The 13840-nt window shown below is 41.3% G+C and overlaps 1 protein-coding gene across 1 annotated transcript; it reads left to right on the top strand.

The window, feature by feature from the left end:
- Positions 1–5991: 5991 nt before the first annotated feature.
- Positions 5992–7818, top strand: LOC134624141 (general transcription factor II-I repeat domain-containing protein 2-like). The gene has a single exon (XM_063469113.1). It carries the CDS (start codon positions 5992–5994, stop codon positions 7816–7818), a length of 1827 nt encoding a protein of 608 aa, XP_063325183.1.
- Positions 7819–13840: the final 6022 nt, after the last annotated feature.

Genomic DNA, 13840 nt, shown 5'->3' with positions numbered 1-13840 from the left:
ATACTATCATCCCGGACATCCTCATCAACAAACTGGTCAATCTTGGCCTCCCTCCTCTCACATGTGCCTGGATAAAGGATTTCCTCACAAACCGGCCCCAGACTGTGAGACTCGGCCCTCATCTCTCCTCCACTCGCACACTGAGCACCGGCTCCCCACAGGGCTGTGTGCTGAGCCCCCTCCTGTATTCTCTCTACACCCACGACTGCAGTCCGGCCCACAACAACACTCTCATCATCAAGTTTGCTGATGACACCAAGGTAGTCGGACTCATCTCGAAGGGAGACGAGGCAGAGTACAGAGAGGAAGTCCTGAAGTTGGCAGCATGGTGTTCAGAAAATAACCTGGCACTGAACACCAAGAAAACCAAAGAGCTCATTGTTGACTTCAGGAGACACAGCACTGACTTGGCCCCCCTCTACATCAACGGGGAGTGTGTGGAGAGGGTCCACACCTTCCGGTTCCTTGGTGTCCTCATCTCTGCTGACATCTCCTGGACGGAAAACATCTCAGCGGTCATCAAGAAGGCCCAACAGCGGCTGCACTTCCTGAGAGTCCTCAGGAAGTACAAGCTGAACTCCAACCTGCTGCTGACCTTCTACCGCTCGTCCATTGAGAGCCTGCTAACCTACTGCATCACGGTATGGTACGGCAGCTGCACCAAGGCAGATAGAGTGAGGCTTCAGAGTGTGGTCAAGACAGCACAAAAGATCATCGGCTGCCCTCTCCCCTCCCTGATGGACATTTATTCCTCCCGCTGCCTCAGCAGAGCAGCAAACATCATTAAAGACAGCTCCCACCCTGGCTTCAACATGTTCAGCCTGCTTCCCTCAGGGAAGCGCTACAGGTGCATCAACACTAAAACCCACAGACTCAAAAACAGTTTCTTCCCCAAAGCGATAACCACCCTGAACTCACACATGCACCGATAACACAGCCCCCCACTTCCCACTTCCTCTATGGACCACCACTATTTATACCAATTCTATGTGCAATAACTGTATATACATAAACACTATTTATACCAATTCCATGTGCAATAACTCAACTGTATATACATAACACTATTTATTACATATTGTTTACGGTTTGTAAATTGTACATTTTATATATATATACATCTTCTTCCCTATGTTAATACTGTCCATATGTATATAGTGCTGCAGAACTGTACCCCCCCCCCCCAAACATGTTTACACTGAGTAGGAGATGCTCTGTATCTCATTGTACAGCTGTATAATGACAATAAAGGCATTCTATTCTACACACCTAATACTCTAATAGTCTGTGTTATTGAAGGATTCAGCGCTTCTTAGGTTTGTTTTTATCCATTTTTAGACAGCGATGAGATCAGCTGCACACTCTACAGAAGCCCAGAGTTACTGTTAATATCAAAAATATAATGCTGTCCTTTGAGATTTTAACATAAGACTGTGAGTGTAATGGATCTAAAACTGTTTAAATCTTCAGAGCCCTCTACATCCTGGTAACATGGAGACTTTAAAAACATCAGCAGAACGTTTCAGTAGTGTAGTCTAATTTGTTCTTTTCATTTAATAATAGAGTCCATAGAATAGAGACCAATAGAGTGAGGGAGACCATCAGGATCAAGCTGGGTTTCCTGGGTCCAGAGGTTTGGAGAAACTTCTTCCCTTTCTTTCATCACAGCTGTCCTGTGCCATAAGTTCTGTTGACCCACTGAGAGAGGCTTCATTTAAGAAACACCAGGAAGACTGAAGCTCATCGCATTGATCAAGCAGGACTCATGATCTTCACCAGCAGCTCCCTCACAGGGATATCTTCAGCACTCCTCCGTAGGCCCGATCCAGGAGATGATAAACCCAAAACCCAGCATTTCATGAACACTGTGATGGAGACCTTTGGTTTGTGTAATGATATAAATACTCAGATACTCCCCAGAGGCTCTGGATTTTCACATGAACATATTATATTTAGTCCTGTAGAAAGTTATATATTTAAAAATATATGATCCTCTCTGGTTACTCTGGTATGAATAACTCTGCATCACTTTATGGTAAATAACACACTATCTGCAAAAAACTGTGAAAGAACTCCAGATGACAAGTTTGTAGTTCAACATACAAGTGACGACCTTTGACCTTCATCAGGTTTTATTTAATTGTGAGAAAATCTCATATGCTCTTCATGCAGCTGAGTACATCAGTGTTTAAAACGGAAGCTGTGCAGGTCTGAGATCAGCAGCTTTGTGAAACACCAAACTGAGGTCCTGTTAATGCTGATATATAGTGACACAGTTACATGGGTGATTAATCCTTTTGTTTTTTTGTCTTTAACTTTATCAATAAAACAGCTGCAGCTTTCACTACAGCACATGTGGTACTTTAACCTTTGTACTGTTTTCATCAGTTCATTTTGCACTTAACATGTGAGCATGTTGGATGATCTGTCTGCTGTCACTGGGTGGTGCTGAGGTCTGAATCTGAGGGCAGCTCCTGTAATCACAAAGAGAACAGAACCATCAAACTCAAATATAAATTTTATCCCTCGAAATTGAAATAAAGCTGATTCTTCTGTCCTCACACACTCAGGATCTTAAGTTCTTCTTACATTTTTTTCAGTATTACAGTACACTACAGTACTTTAATCCATAGTTCCTGATTAATGAAGAGTTACTGAAGTAGAAGCTTTTAAAAAAGATGTTACTGTCTTTACAGATGTGGCAAGAGACTGAAAACATGCTGTTGTTTGCACATATTTAATATTCAGCTCTGCACAGGAGCTGAAGCAGAGTGCAGCCTGTTGCTTTTACAGTATAATACTTGTAATAAAAGTACTGTAACAGTAATTAGTGAGTGAGCAGCCCGGGGCTTTTCTCTTGATTTCTTTAGGCTATTTTTGAAAACGCAGATTTTTCTATGCGTTCGCACCTTTCGTCCACACGTAAACGGCGTTTTCAGTCACTGAAAACGGAGATTTCTAAAAACGCCTGCCAGGGTGGATATTTTCGAAAACTCCGTTTTTGCATTTACGTGTGGACGAGAAAAACGGAGAAAACGCAGCGTCAAAGGTGTGCGCCTTTTTTGACCTCACACTGTGCGCCACGTTATTGTTTCAGTGAAATGAATTTCTACAATACTGTTACTGTTAATTTTACTCTCTGCAGTGTTTAAATGCTTACATATACACACACAGTTACTGTCCCTCCACACATACGACTCGGTTCTGCTTCTATGCCCCATCTTTGTTTACTATTTCCTACCGAGGCTTCTAGACTTCTGATTGGCCAACATTTCTACACGGTTAGGAATATATCGCCACCTGTTGTTTTGGCATGTTCCTAGCAGCGTTTTCCTTCATTTCTGCGTTTACGTGTGGACGGGATTATTTTTTTAAACGAAAACGGAAAATCTCCGTTTTCAAAAATACCCGTGTACGTGTGGACGTAGCCTTAGTCAGGGTAAATTCATTCACCTGCACAGATTAGCTAAACGAACCCTGACAGCCGAGTGCTCATCTCAGCTAGCTAGGTCTCAGGACCGAGCTAAGGACGGTAGTTACGGATTAGCTTACCGAAAAAGTGCAGCGGGGTCTCGGATCCTTCTGTCAGGTAGTCCAGTTTACTGAAGAACACCTCAGGCTGTCAGGTTAAAACAGTCGGTCGTGTTTTCGTAACGCTGGCCCTCCTCTCAGAGCCTACGCTCTATCTGCTATTCCCGAACACAGATACGCAAGTTTCTCCGTGACTGCAGCTGCCAGTCAAAGCTGCTATGATGAGATTTCACCCCAATTTAACATCACCACGGTAGGAATTAGAATCAAACTTATGGGAAAGGAGACCCCTTGGACATCAATCAGCGTGATGAGAACTATTGAAAACAAAAGAAAGAATCTTTGGAAAAAAATTATCTGAGGAGAAAAAATTTATTTTAGTCTGACCCCAGTCCCATCCGCTAACATGGAGGAGGCGGGGTTTATGACCTATACTGCAGCCAGACACCAGGGGGCGATAGAGAGGTTTTGGCTTCATTTTTGGGGTGCTGTCACGTTCTACAGTCAATGGACGCAGGATGTGCCGCTAATGCTAACTAAAAGCAAAGGATCCAGAATTTGTTGCGCTGGCTGCTGAGCTCTGTGGGTTTTTGCAGCAGCTCTACCTGTACTAGATGCACCTGCTCCTTGTCGTTTCTATCTCGGACTTTATTTCCTCTACAAGAGTTTCTGTTTTTTGGGGGGGTTTTTTTGCTAGTTCTTCAAATGTTCAATAAAAACATGTATGCTAAATCATAACGGAGAAAGCTTTGTAATGAAGACTGTCATTTCAAAAACACGCCCCCCCCCCCCCCCCCCCCCCCCCGCGGTCCGCAGCGCTGCTGAAAAGGCTGTGGAAGTCCCTGTATTAAGCACGTAGACCTGTGACACAAAAATCACCAAACGCGGACGGCCACAGACTGTTTTCCTTCGTGGTGATGAAGGAAAACGCTGGGTTGGCATGTAAAAGGGCATTTATTCCCTTCAACGACCTGCAGTTCAAAAAAGCGCCCCTCCGACAGCCAAAGTAAGTAAGTAAACTTTATTTATTAAGCGCTTTTCGCAGATAGACAATCACAAAGCGCTGTACATAAATATTAAAATAAACAATAAAATCGATAGACAATGTACACAATATAAAAGATCAAATGTAAATAATGTAAAAAATATAAAATATGAAGAGATCAACAAAAGGCTTCTTTAAACAGAAAAGTTATTAACTGTTTTTTAAAACAATCCACAGAGTCAAGCAAACGTAACTGTAGTGGTAAACTGTTCCACAGCCTTGGTGCAACAGACTGAAAGGCTCTGTCCCCTTTTGTCTTCAGTCATGTACGGGGAACAACTAAGAGACTTTGAGTCTGTGAGCGGAGATGACGAGCAGCAGTGTATTTTATAAGAAGCTTGGATAGATAATCTGGGGCCTGGCCATTTAGTGCTCTGTATGTTAAAACAAGAATTTTAAAGCGAATTCTAAACTCTATTGGGAGCCAATGTAAAGAATATAAGATGGGAGTGATGTGAACACGTTTGGTAGAACGAGTTAATAGTCTGGCTGCTGTTCTCTGATTGGATTGTTACATTTGTGATTGACATGACATTGACCAATCAGATGAAAGGAAGAAAAACCGGGTCAAAATTTGTACTTGTAACTTGCAGAGTTTCACACGTATTTTTTTTCCACATACAAATCTTTTTTACACATACACAAATTCTTTTTTACACACACACAAATTCTTTTTTACACATACACAAATTCTTTTACATATACAAATCCTGATTTACAAGTACAAAATATTTATGACCAGATTTTGAGCCCATAGAGAGCGCCTTTTTGTTGTTGTTGTTGTTGTGCTAAGCTAATAGGCAGAATGCTACAGGTATAGCTCTAAAGAATGTAGCATCATAGGCAGTGTAGTCCGTGCTGTAGGGAGAATGGACTGCCATACCCGTTATGTGTCTGTGAGCCAGGGAGGGAGAGAAAGGAAAAGTACGAGCTGTAACCGAGCAGAAACGGGAGCTGGAAGCATGTAAATATAATAATAACCACTGCAGCCAAGAAGAGTGCCTGACGAGCCCAGTTGTAAGTAAGCTATTAAGACTCAACTGTACACTGTGTTCGTGTTTTCCTCCGAAACAATAAGTTCCATTGGAGCAGCCTTTCAACGCCTCTCTCTGTCTCTCGCAACCAAAGTTGACCCAGACAACAAAGTAAAGCTATTTTTTGGCTACAACACATGTGTCAAAGTCAGATTTGGCCCGCGAATGAATTATTATGGCCCCTGGGATGATATTTGATTAGTATTAGAATCGGCCCGCAGGTCACAGCCGCCTGCTGGAGTTTTGCACACACCAATACTCCATTCCCCACAATGCAACGGAAGCCCGCGAACTCACTGCAGCGCCGCAAGCGGGGCTCGGCTTCATTATTCATCAGCATTCAGAGCAGATGTCAACTTTCAGCAACCCCCTTCCCCAATAATGGCTAAACGGAAGGTGTATGGTGAGCACAGGGAATTTCAAGCCAGGTGGGAGGCAGAGTACATGTTCACGGAGGTAAAAGGCAAACCTGTTTGTCTTCTGTGTGGAGAAAGTGTGGCTGTAATGAAAGAATATAATCTAAGAAGGCACTATGAAACCTCTAAGAAACACAAAGACAAAGACAAGAATATGGACACGGAACAAAGGCTACAGAAGGTGGAAGAATTAAAACGAGGTCTTAAGTCCTGGCAGGCTCTGTTCACAAAAGCAAAATCACAAAGCGAGGCTGTTGTCAAGGCGAGTTTTCTTGTGGCAGAAGAAGTTGCAAAATCAGCCCGACCATTTAGAGAGGGAGAGTTTATCAAAAACTGTATGCTTAAAGTTTGTGACGCAGTGTGCCCAGACAAAAGGCAGCTATTTTCAAACGTGAGCCTGAGCAGAAACACCGTTGCTGAACGTGTAGACCAGCTGTCCACCAATCTAAAAGAACAGCTTGTGGAAAAGGGAAAAGATTTCATTGCATATTTCCTTGCTGTGGATGACAGCACTGACACAACTGACATTGCCCAGTTGTCAATTTTCATTCGTGGAGTGGACTCCAGCCCGACCGTAACAGAAGAGTTTTTGGCGTTACGTCCGATGCATGGCACGACTACAGGACAAGATCTGTATGAAGAGGTATCCAGATGTGTAAATGAGATGGGACTGCCTTGGGAAAAACTCGTGGGATTGACAACAGACGGAGCACCCGCGATGTGTGGACACAGGAGTGGATTGGTGGCAAGGATACGTGAGAGGATGCGGGACGAAAATGTCACAGAGGAGCTGACAGCTTATCACTGCATAATACACCAGGAGTCGTTATGTGGCAAAGCCTTGAAAATGGAACATGTAATGACCATCATAACGCGTGCAGTTAACTTCATCAGAGCCAAAGGTTTAAATCACCGCCAGTTCAAGGCATTTCTGGGCGAGTTAGATACAGAGTATGGTGACTTGCCCTATCACACAGATGTGCGATGGCTAAGCCAGGGAAAGGTGCTGCAAAGATGTTTCGAGCTTCGTGAGGAGATCTGTCTGTTCATGGAAAGCAAAGGGAAAGACACAACAGAACTTCGAGATGAAACATTTATGTGTGAAATGGCGTTTCTGTGCGACATCACAAGCCATCTGAATGTGATGAACCTGCAACTGCAGGGACAGGGGCGTGTCATCTCTGATATGTACAGTACGGTGAAGGCGTTTAAAACCAAGCTGAGTCTGTGGGAGACCCAGATGCAGAAAGAAAACTTGAGCCACTTTCCCAGCTGCCAGACCATGAAAGAGAAGCTCTCTACCGCTGTGTTCCCAAGTGCATGGTTTGCCGATAAACTCAACATACTTGCCGCCGAGTTCCGATGCCGATTTGCTGACTTTGAAGCTCAAAAAAGCAGGTTTGAACTACTTGCCAATCCTTTTGGAGTTGATGTGGAAAGCGCACCACCAAACCTCCAAATGGAGTTGATTGAGCTCCAGTGCAATGACACACTGAGGGAAAAATATGAGAGAGTGGGTGCCGCTGAGTTTGCACATTTCATCCCCGACACAATGCCTCAGCTGTGCATCCAAGCTGCTCAGACGCTCTCCATGTTTGGCAGCACATACCTGTGTGAACAATTGTTCTCTTTGATGAAGCTAAACAAAACATCACACTGGAGCCGTCTTACTGATAAACACCTTGACTCAATTCTGAGGATTTCCTCAGCTCAGAGCCTGACCCCGAACATTGATGAACTCGTACAAAAGATGAGACACCACCAAGTATCAGGCTCAGGCTCAGACAAGTGAGCATCGCAGAACATTTACGTATTTTTAGTTTTTAACTCAGTTAAATTTTTTACATTTGTTTCTACAAGATGTGATTTTTCTTTGAAGGAAGTATTGTTTTGTCTGTGTGCCATAGATTTTTGTATTTTATCTTATTGTATTTTATTTATTTATATTTATTTTTCAGTTAATAGACTCAGGGAAAATTGCAGATAAGAGCCATGAGAAAGAATACAACTGATTTGATCTTTTTTTTCAATTTTCTCTTTTTACTATTGGAAAGCAGTAATTGGTAGGATCATAGAGCAGCAAAATATTGCAGTTTCAGTTTATAATGCATGCAATTTCATTTATGCATTTATCTTGATATTAAGGAGCATATTTTGTTTATGAATGACATTTACTTTTTTGCTGTTTGCCTGTTGAAAATGTTTTCTTTCGAAATAACTGACAGAGCCATCAGAAAATATTGCTTTATTCATTTAATGTACAGGACATGTGATTTTTCTTTGAAGGAAGTTTGTTTTTGTCTGTGAGCCTGTTGAAAAATGTTTTCACTTGAAATTACTGACAGAGCCATAGAAAATATTGGATTATTCATTTAATTGTTAAATAATATACAGTACACTGTGTTAGGTCTTGGTTCAATAGGTTATGTGCAATCATTTTAATATGTTTTAATAAACATTGAACCAGTCCGGCCCTCAGCTGGTAGCAAATTTGTTTTTTGGCCCTCTGATGTATTTGACTTTGACATCCCTGCTCTAAAGAAACAGCATTGTTGTTGTTCGGCTTTTCATTTCGCCATTTGTTGATTCACTTGAAGAGCAAGTAACGTAATATGGGTCAAGTGATCAGTTTGACATCAATCTTTCGTGATTCGTCGTCATATTTACATTATTTGTACAGTACAAATGATTTGCTTTGGTACCTGGCCCAACTTCAGTTCTCCTCTGTCTGCCTCGCTGCGCTTCTCCAACAGCGCACCAGCAGGCATCAGCTGCCCCGCCCCCTCGCTCAGTAGTGTCTGAGCTCGGATCATACCAATATTAGGGGGGATTTACGCACAGTCGTAAATTCCCACAGTGTGCACTATGTGCTTCGAATATTGTGTGTAGTTTTTTTGTTTTATACAATTGTCAGCCAGGCATCTAACTTTGAAAAAATTACACTCCAAAAGACCCCGGGCTTCTGAATAAACAACTCGGGCTTAAGCCCAGTAAGCCACCCCCCGCCACTGGTACACACCGGTGCTCACACACACAAACTACAACCTTTTTGGCTCCTACCTTAAAGCACACTGTGCGCTGTTGATCCAACGTGCGGCACAATAATATTCAATATTCAATATTTAGTATTTACTGTTAACTACAACTCAATATGTCATATGACCCAGGATCGTGACAGGCGGCCATCTGCCATGACTGTTTGGGGTGAAAGGAGGAAGACAGGACAAAAAAGACACTGTGGAAGAGAGCCAGAGATTAATAATAGGTAATGATTAAATGCAGAGACGTGTAAAAAAAAAAAAAAAACACAGAGTAAAGAAGACAAATCCAATGCATCATGGGAATCTCCCAGCAGCCCAGATACTCAAAGCTACAAACTTTGTTCCACCTAGATTAAGAACAAACAGGTTAGCCTAGATGTGATTTTAACTTTTGAATGTGAGGCACACATGAGAACCCCATGTTACTGCTAACAATACGCCTGTCACTGTTACATAGAAGAGAAAGTGCTGTTGAAGGAAAAGGTCAGCTGACCAACTTTAGCACTGAAAGTATTGTCAATGACTAATCTCAGTCTCTCAAACTCAAGACAATTTAGAATCTGTGGCTAAAGCTGAGGCAGGGGGAGTATTTGGATCAATTTAATGTCATTGTTTTGTAGCTTCCAAACAGGTTTTCCATTTCAGAACTGTTTGGAACTAGCTAATTTCTCACACACACACACACACACGCACACGCACACACACACACGTATACACGCATGATTTAAGTGTATAGGGGTAATGAGGTAATAGTGATGCCAGTTTCACTATGAGGTAACCTGAGTGAAATGCTGAAATGCTGTTATTTAGGGTTCTCGTCAGAGTTTCTGTGAAGTCATGTGACAATAGCGTCATAGTATCTTACTCTGATGGAGTATAAAACTGGCTGTTACAATCTGATTTTTCTTTACTCTTCCTGCCTGCTGAGCATCATAGAGCTTCCTGATACAACACCGGTAGGATCATGTCAAATATTTGGATCTGGAGATCAAGATTCAACTAGAACTGAAATCAACATATATTGTACACTCTGCCATAGGCATTCAACCTATTGTGTTCCTGTTTCTCTTTATTCTTCTGAGTTATTATTATTTCTCTAGTTGCTCAGTTCTTTGCTGCTTAACTTCTCCCACAGTTGACAGAACTTAGGCTTGTTCACCTTTTTTCAGCTGATTGTTTTGCTTGTTCAATATTTCTGCAAATTTATTGCAATTCTGCAAAGTGTTTTTCTTCTGCACGCTGGTTTATCTCACAGTGTCGAGCAGGTGTCTAGAAAGCAGTCGGCGCATGGGGCTCCTACCTGTGTCCCGTCAGTTATTCAACAGATAGTTCCTCTTCTTCAGCTGTCTTCGAAAAATGCTTTCCGCTACACTGCATTCACCTGGCATTTTTGCAAGAAATGCAACTTTTTTGGTTATTCTAGTTGTTCTGTTATTTGGCCTTTAACTACTCCTAGAGCTTTTGTGCTATTTTCACCATTCAAATTTTAAAGTAGCCATTTCTGCTCTTACCGGCTATATTTCTTGGTGTTCATTACTTTAATACTTTTTTAAATTAATTTTTTAGCTTTTTATGCTATTTTTTTGTCTCGTTGAAATGAATGGAGAACACATCGGAAGTGTGGTTGCTGGTTTAGCTCGCTGGCATGAGTCCTACTCAACACTGCATTTTGCATGTGAAAAAAGATTTTGATTATGTTTTAGCAGGACTGAGTGATAAATGTTTGATGATGGTGATGTTAAAACTATTTCTCTGTTTAATCTCTGGATTTAAAAGTCTATTCAATTTTTTAAGACCCTTCAATTAATTTTTTTCCCCGTTTTAATCTATAGGCCACTGTACTGACACCTCATTGTGCGGATCTCAGTCATCACCATGGCAACGTAAGTAAGTTTGTACAGGTAGACAAACAAAAATGGTAGCTTCATGTTTTAACGTGATAACACAAGCAGGGTAAGTCAGCCCTACAAATTGCTTTTTTTTTCTTTCTGGTGATACTTTAACAGTAAAGACACAGACACCACCATAACATTAAAAAAGTCAGTAAAATTATCATATTGTCAACATAGATCATTTATAACCAACCAGATTTTATTTCATTTCCTGTACTTCCAAATACAGTGAAAGTAAAAAAACCCCAAAACCCCCCCCCGTTTTTTCAGACTATAGAACAAACCAAACACTGTATGACTTACAAGAATTACTCATAATATTTGTGGTTATATTTACATCTTTCAAAAAGTTCGAAGCTGTCCCTAAACCCTTTAAAATACTTTTTATTTGTCCTCCATTGTATTTGTTTTTCTGTCGAGTGGAAGGTTTCATGTCATTTGTTTTATCCATGAGAGACATTTTATCTGTGACTTATTACAAAACATATCTGTTATTTAAAAGACTGAAGTTGGTTAAGTCTGCACATTTTATTATATTTAAGACTAAAATATCACCTTAAAAATCCAAAAATGTTGAGCAACCTGCTGTGGTGACCAAGGTTGAACGAAGAACCAGGTAAAAGTAGCGTCCAATATTTGTCATATTATTATCTATACACTACATAATACAGTGGCTTGCAAAAGTATTCGGCCCCCTTGAACTTTCCCACATTTTGTCACATTACAGCCACAAACATGAATCAATTTTATTGGAATTCCAGGTGAAAGACCAATACAAAGTGGTGTACACGTGAGAAGTGGAACGAAAATCATACATGATTCCAAAGACTTTTTACAAATAAATAACTGCAAAGTGGGGTGTGCGTAATTATTCAGCCCCCTGAGTCAATACTTTGTAGAACCACCTTTTGCTGCAATTACAGCTGCCAGTCTTTTAGGGTATGTCTCTACCAGCTTTGCACATCTACAGACTGAAATCCTTGCCCATTCTTCTTTGCAAAACAGCTCCAGCTCAGTCAGATTAGATGGACAGCGTTTGTGAACAGCAGTTTTCAGATCTTGCCACAGATTCTCGATTGGATTTAGACACCAGACAGGTCAGGGATAAAGTTATTGAGAAATTTAAAGCAGGCTTAGGCTACAAAAAGATTTCCCAAGCCTTGAACATCCCACGGAGCACTGTTCAAGCCATCATTCAGAAATGGAAGGAGTATGGCACAACTGTAAACCTACCAAGACAAGGCCGTCCACCTAAACTCACAGGCCGAACAAGGAGAGTGCTGATCAGAAATGCAGCCAAGAGGCCCATGGTGACTCTGGACGAGCTGCAGAGATCTACAGCTCAGGTGGGGGAATCTGTCCATAGGACTATTAGTCGTGCACTGCACAAAGTTGGCCTTTATGGAAGAGCGCAAGAAGAAAGCAATTGTTAACAGAAAACCATAAGAAGTCCCGTTTGCAGTTTGCCACAAGCCATGTGGGGGACACAGCAAACATGTGGAAGAAGGTGCTCTGGTCAGATGAGACCAAAATGGAACTTTTTGGCCAAAATGCAAAACGCTATGTGTGGCGGAAAACTAACACTGCACATCACTCTGAACACACCATCCCCACTGTCAAATATGGTGGTGGCAGCATCATGCTCTGGGGGTGCTTCTCTTCAGCAGGGACAGGGAAGCTGGTCAGAGTTGATGGGAAGATGGATGGAGCCAAATACAGGGCAATCTTGGAAGAAAACCTCTTGGAGTCTGCAAAAGACTTGAGACTGGGGCGGAGGTTCACCTTCCAGCAGGACAACGACCCTAAACATAAAGCCAGGGCAACAATGGAATGGTTTAAAACAAAACATATCCATGTGTTAGAATGGCCCAGTCAAAGTCCAGATCTAAATCCAATCAAGAATCTGTGGCAAGATCTGAAAACTGCTGTTCACAAACGCTGTCCATCTAATCTGACTGAGCTGGAGCTGTTTTGCAAAGAAGAATGGGCAAAGATTTCAGTCTGTAGATGTGCAAAGCTGGTAGAGACATACCCTAAAAGACTGGCAGCTGTAACTGCAGCAAAAGGTGGTTCTACAAAGTGTTGACTCAGGGGGCTGAATAATTACGCACACCCCACTTTGCAGTTATTTATTTGTAAAAAATGTTTGGAATCATGTATGATTTTCGTTCCACTTCTCACGTGTTCACCACTTTGTATTGGTCTTTCACCTGGAATTCCAATAAAATTGATTCATGTTTGTGGCTGTAATGTGACAAAATGTGGAAAAGTTCAAGGGGGCCGAATACTTTTGCAAGCCACTGTATATTATACTGTTTTGGATCAGTAATTTTTTTAATGTTTAAATTATTTTGAAATTTATCTTTTGTAAGATTGTGAATTTAGTTGCTGAAAAGAAAAGAAATTAGGTAAAGTGCTTTACAACATAATATTTCAAAATAATTAAAATACAGTTTAAAAAATGTGTAAAAGGAAAAAATAAATAAATGCAGTCCTCCCCATGTTTATCTTACGCTTATTTCCAAAATGTCCACAGAGCTTACAAAGGCATTAACCAAACTGTTAATCAATCAGTTGTGACTGATTAACAATCAGTCACAACTGATTGATCACAGTCACATTAACACATTAACAGTTACATTTATATAGCGCCAAATTACAACATCGGTACCCTCAAGGTGCTTTATACAAAGAAAACCCCAACAATCAGATGACAGAAAAATTAATTACACTTACAAATTTCTACTTTTTTCTTGCCAGGATCAGTAACATCTCATCAAAATATAAGAAAATCATCACCAAAAGTGTTCTGATTCGTGCAGGATCTCCTGCCGTTTTCCAGCTGAAGCCAAAGAAACAGGAGTTTGGAACTCTGACAAGA

Source organism: Pelmatolapia mariae, linkage group LG3_W (assembly GCF_036321145.2).
Source record: "Pelmatolapia mariae isolate MD_Pm_ZW linkage group LG3_W, Pm_UMD_F_2, whole genome shotgun sequence".
NCBI lineage: Eukaryota > Metazoa > Chordata > Actinopteri > Cichliformes > Cichlidae > Pelmatolapia > Pelmatolapia mariae.
This window is presented reverse-complemented; position numbering and strand designations above follow the sequence as displayed.

What these genes read in the sequence shown, in the direction of transcription:
- LOC134624141 (XM_063469113.1), top strand. Translation starts at nt 5,992, where the DNA reads ATGGCTAAACGGAAGGTGTATGGTGAGCACAGGGAATTTCAAGCCAGG.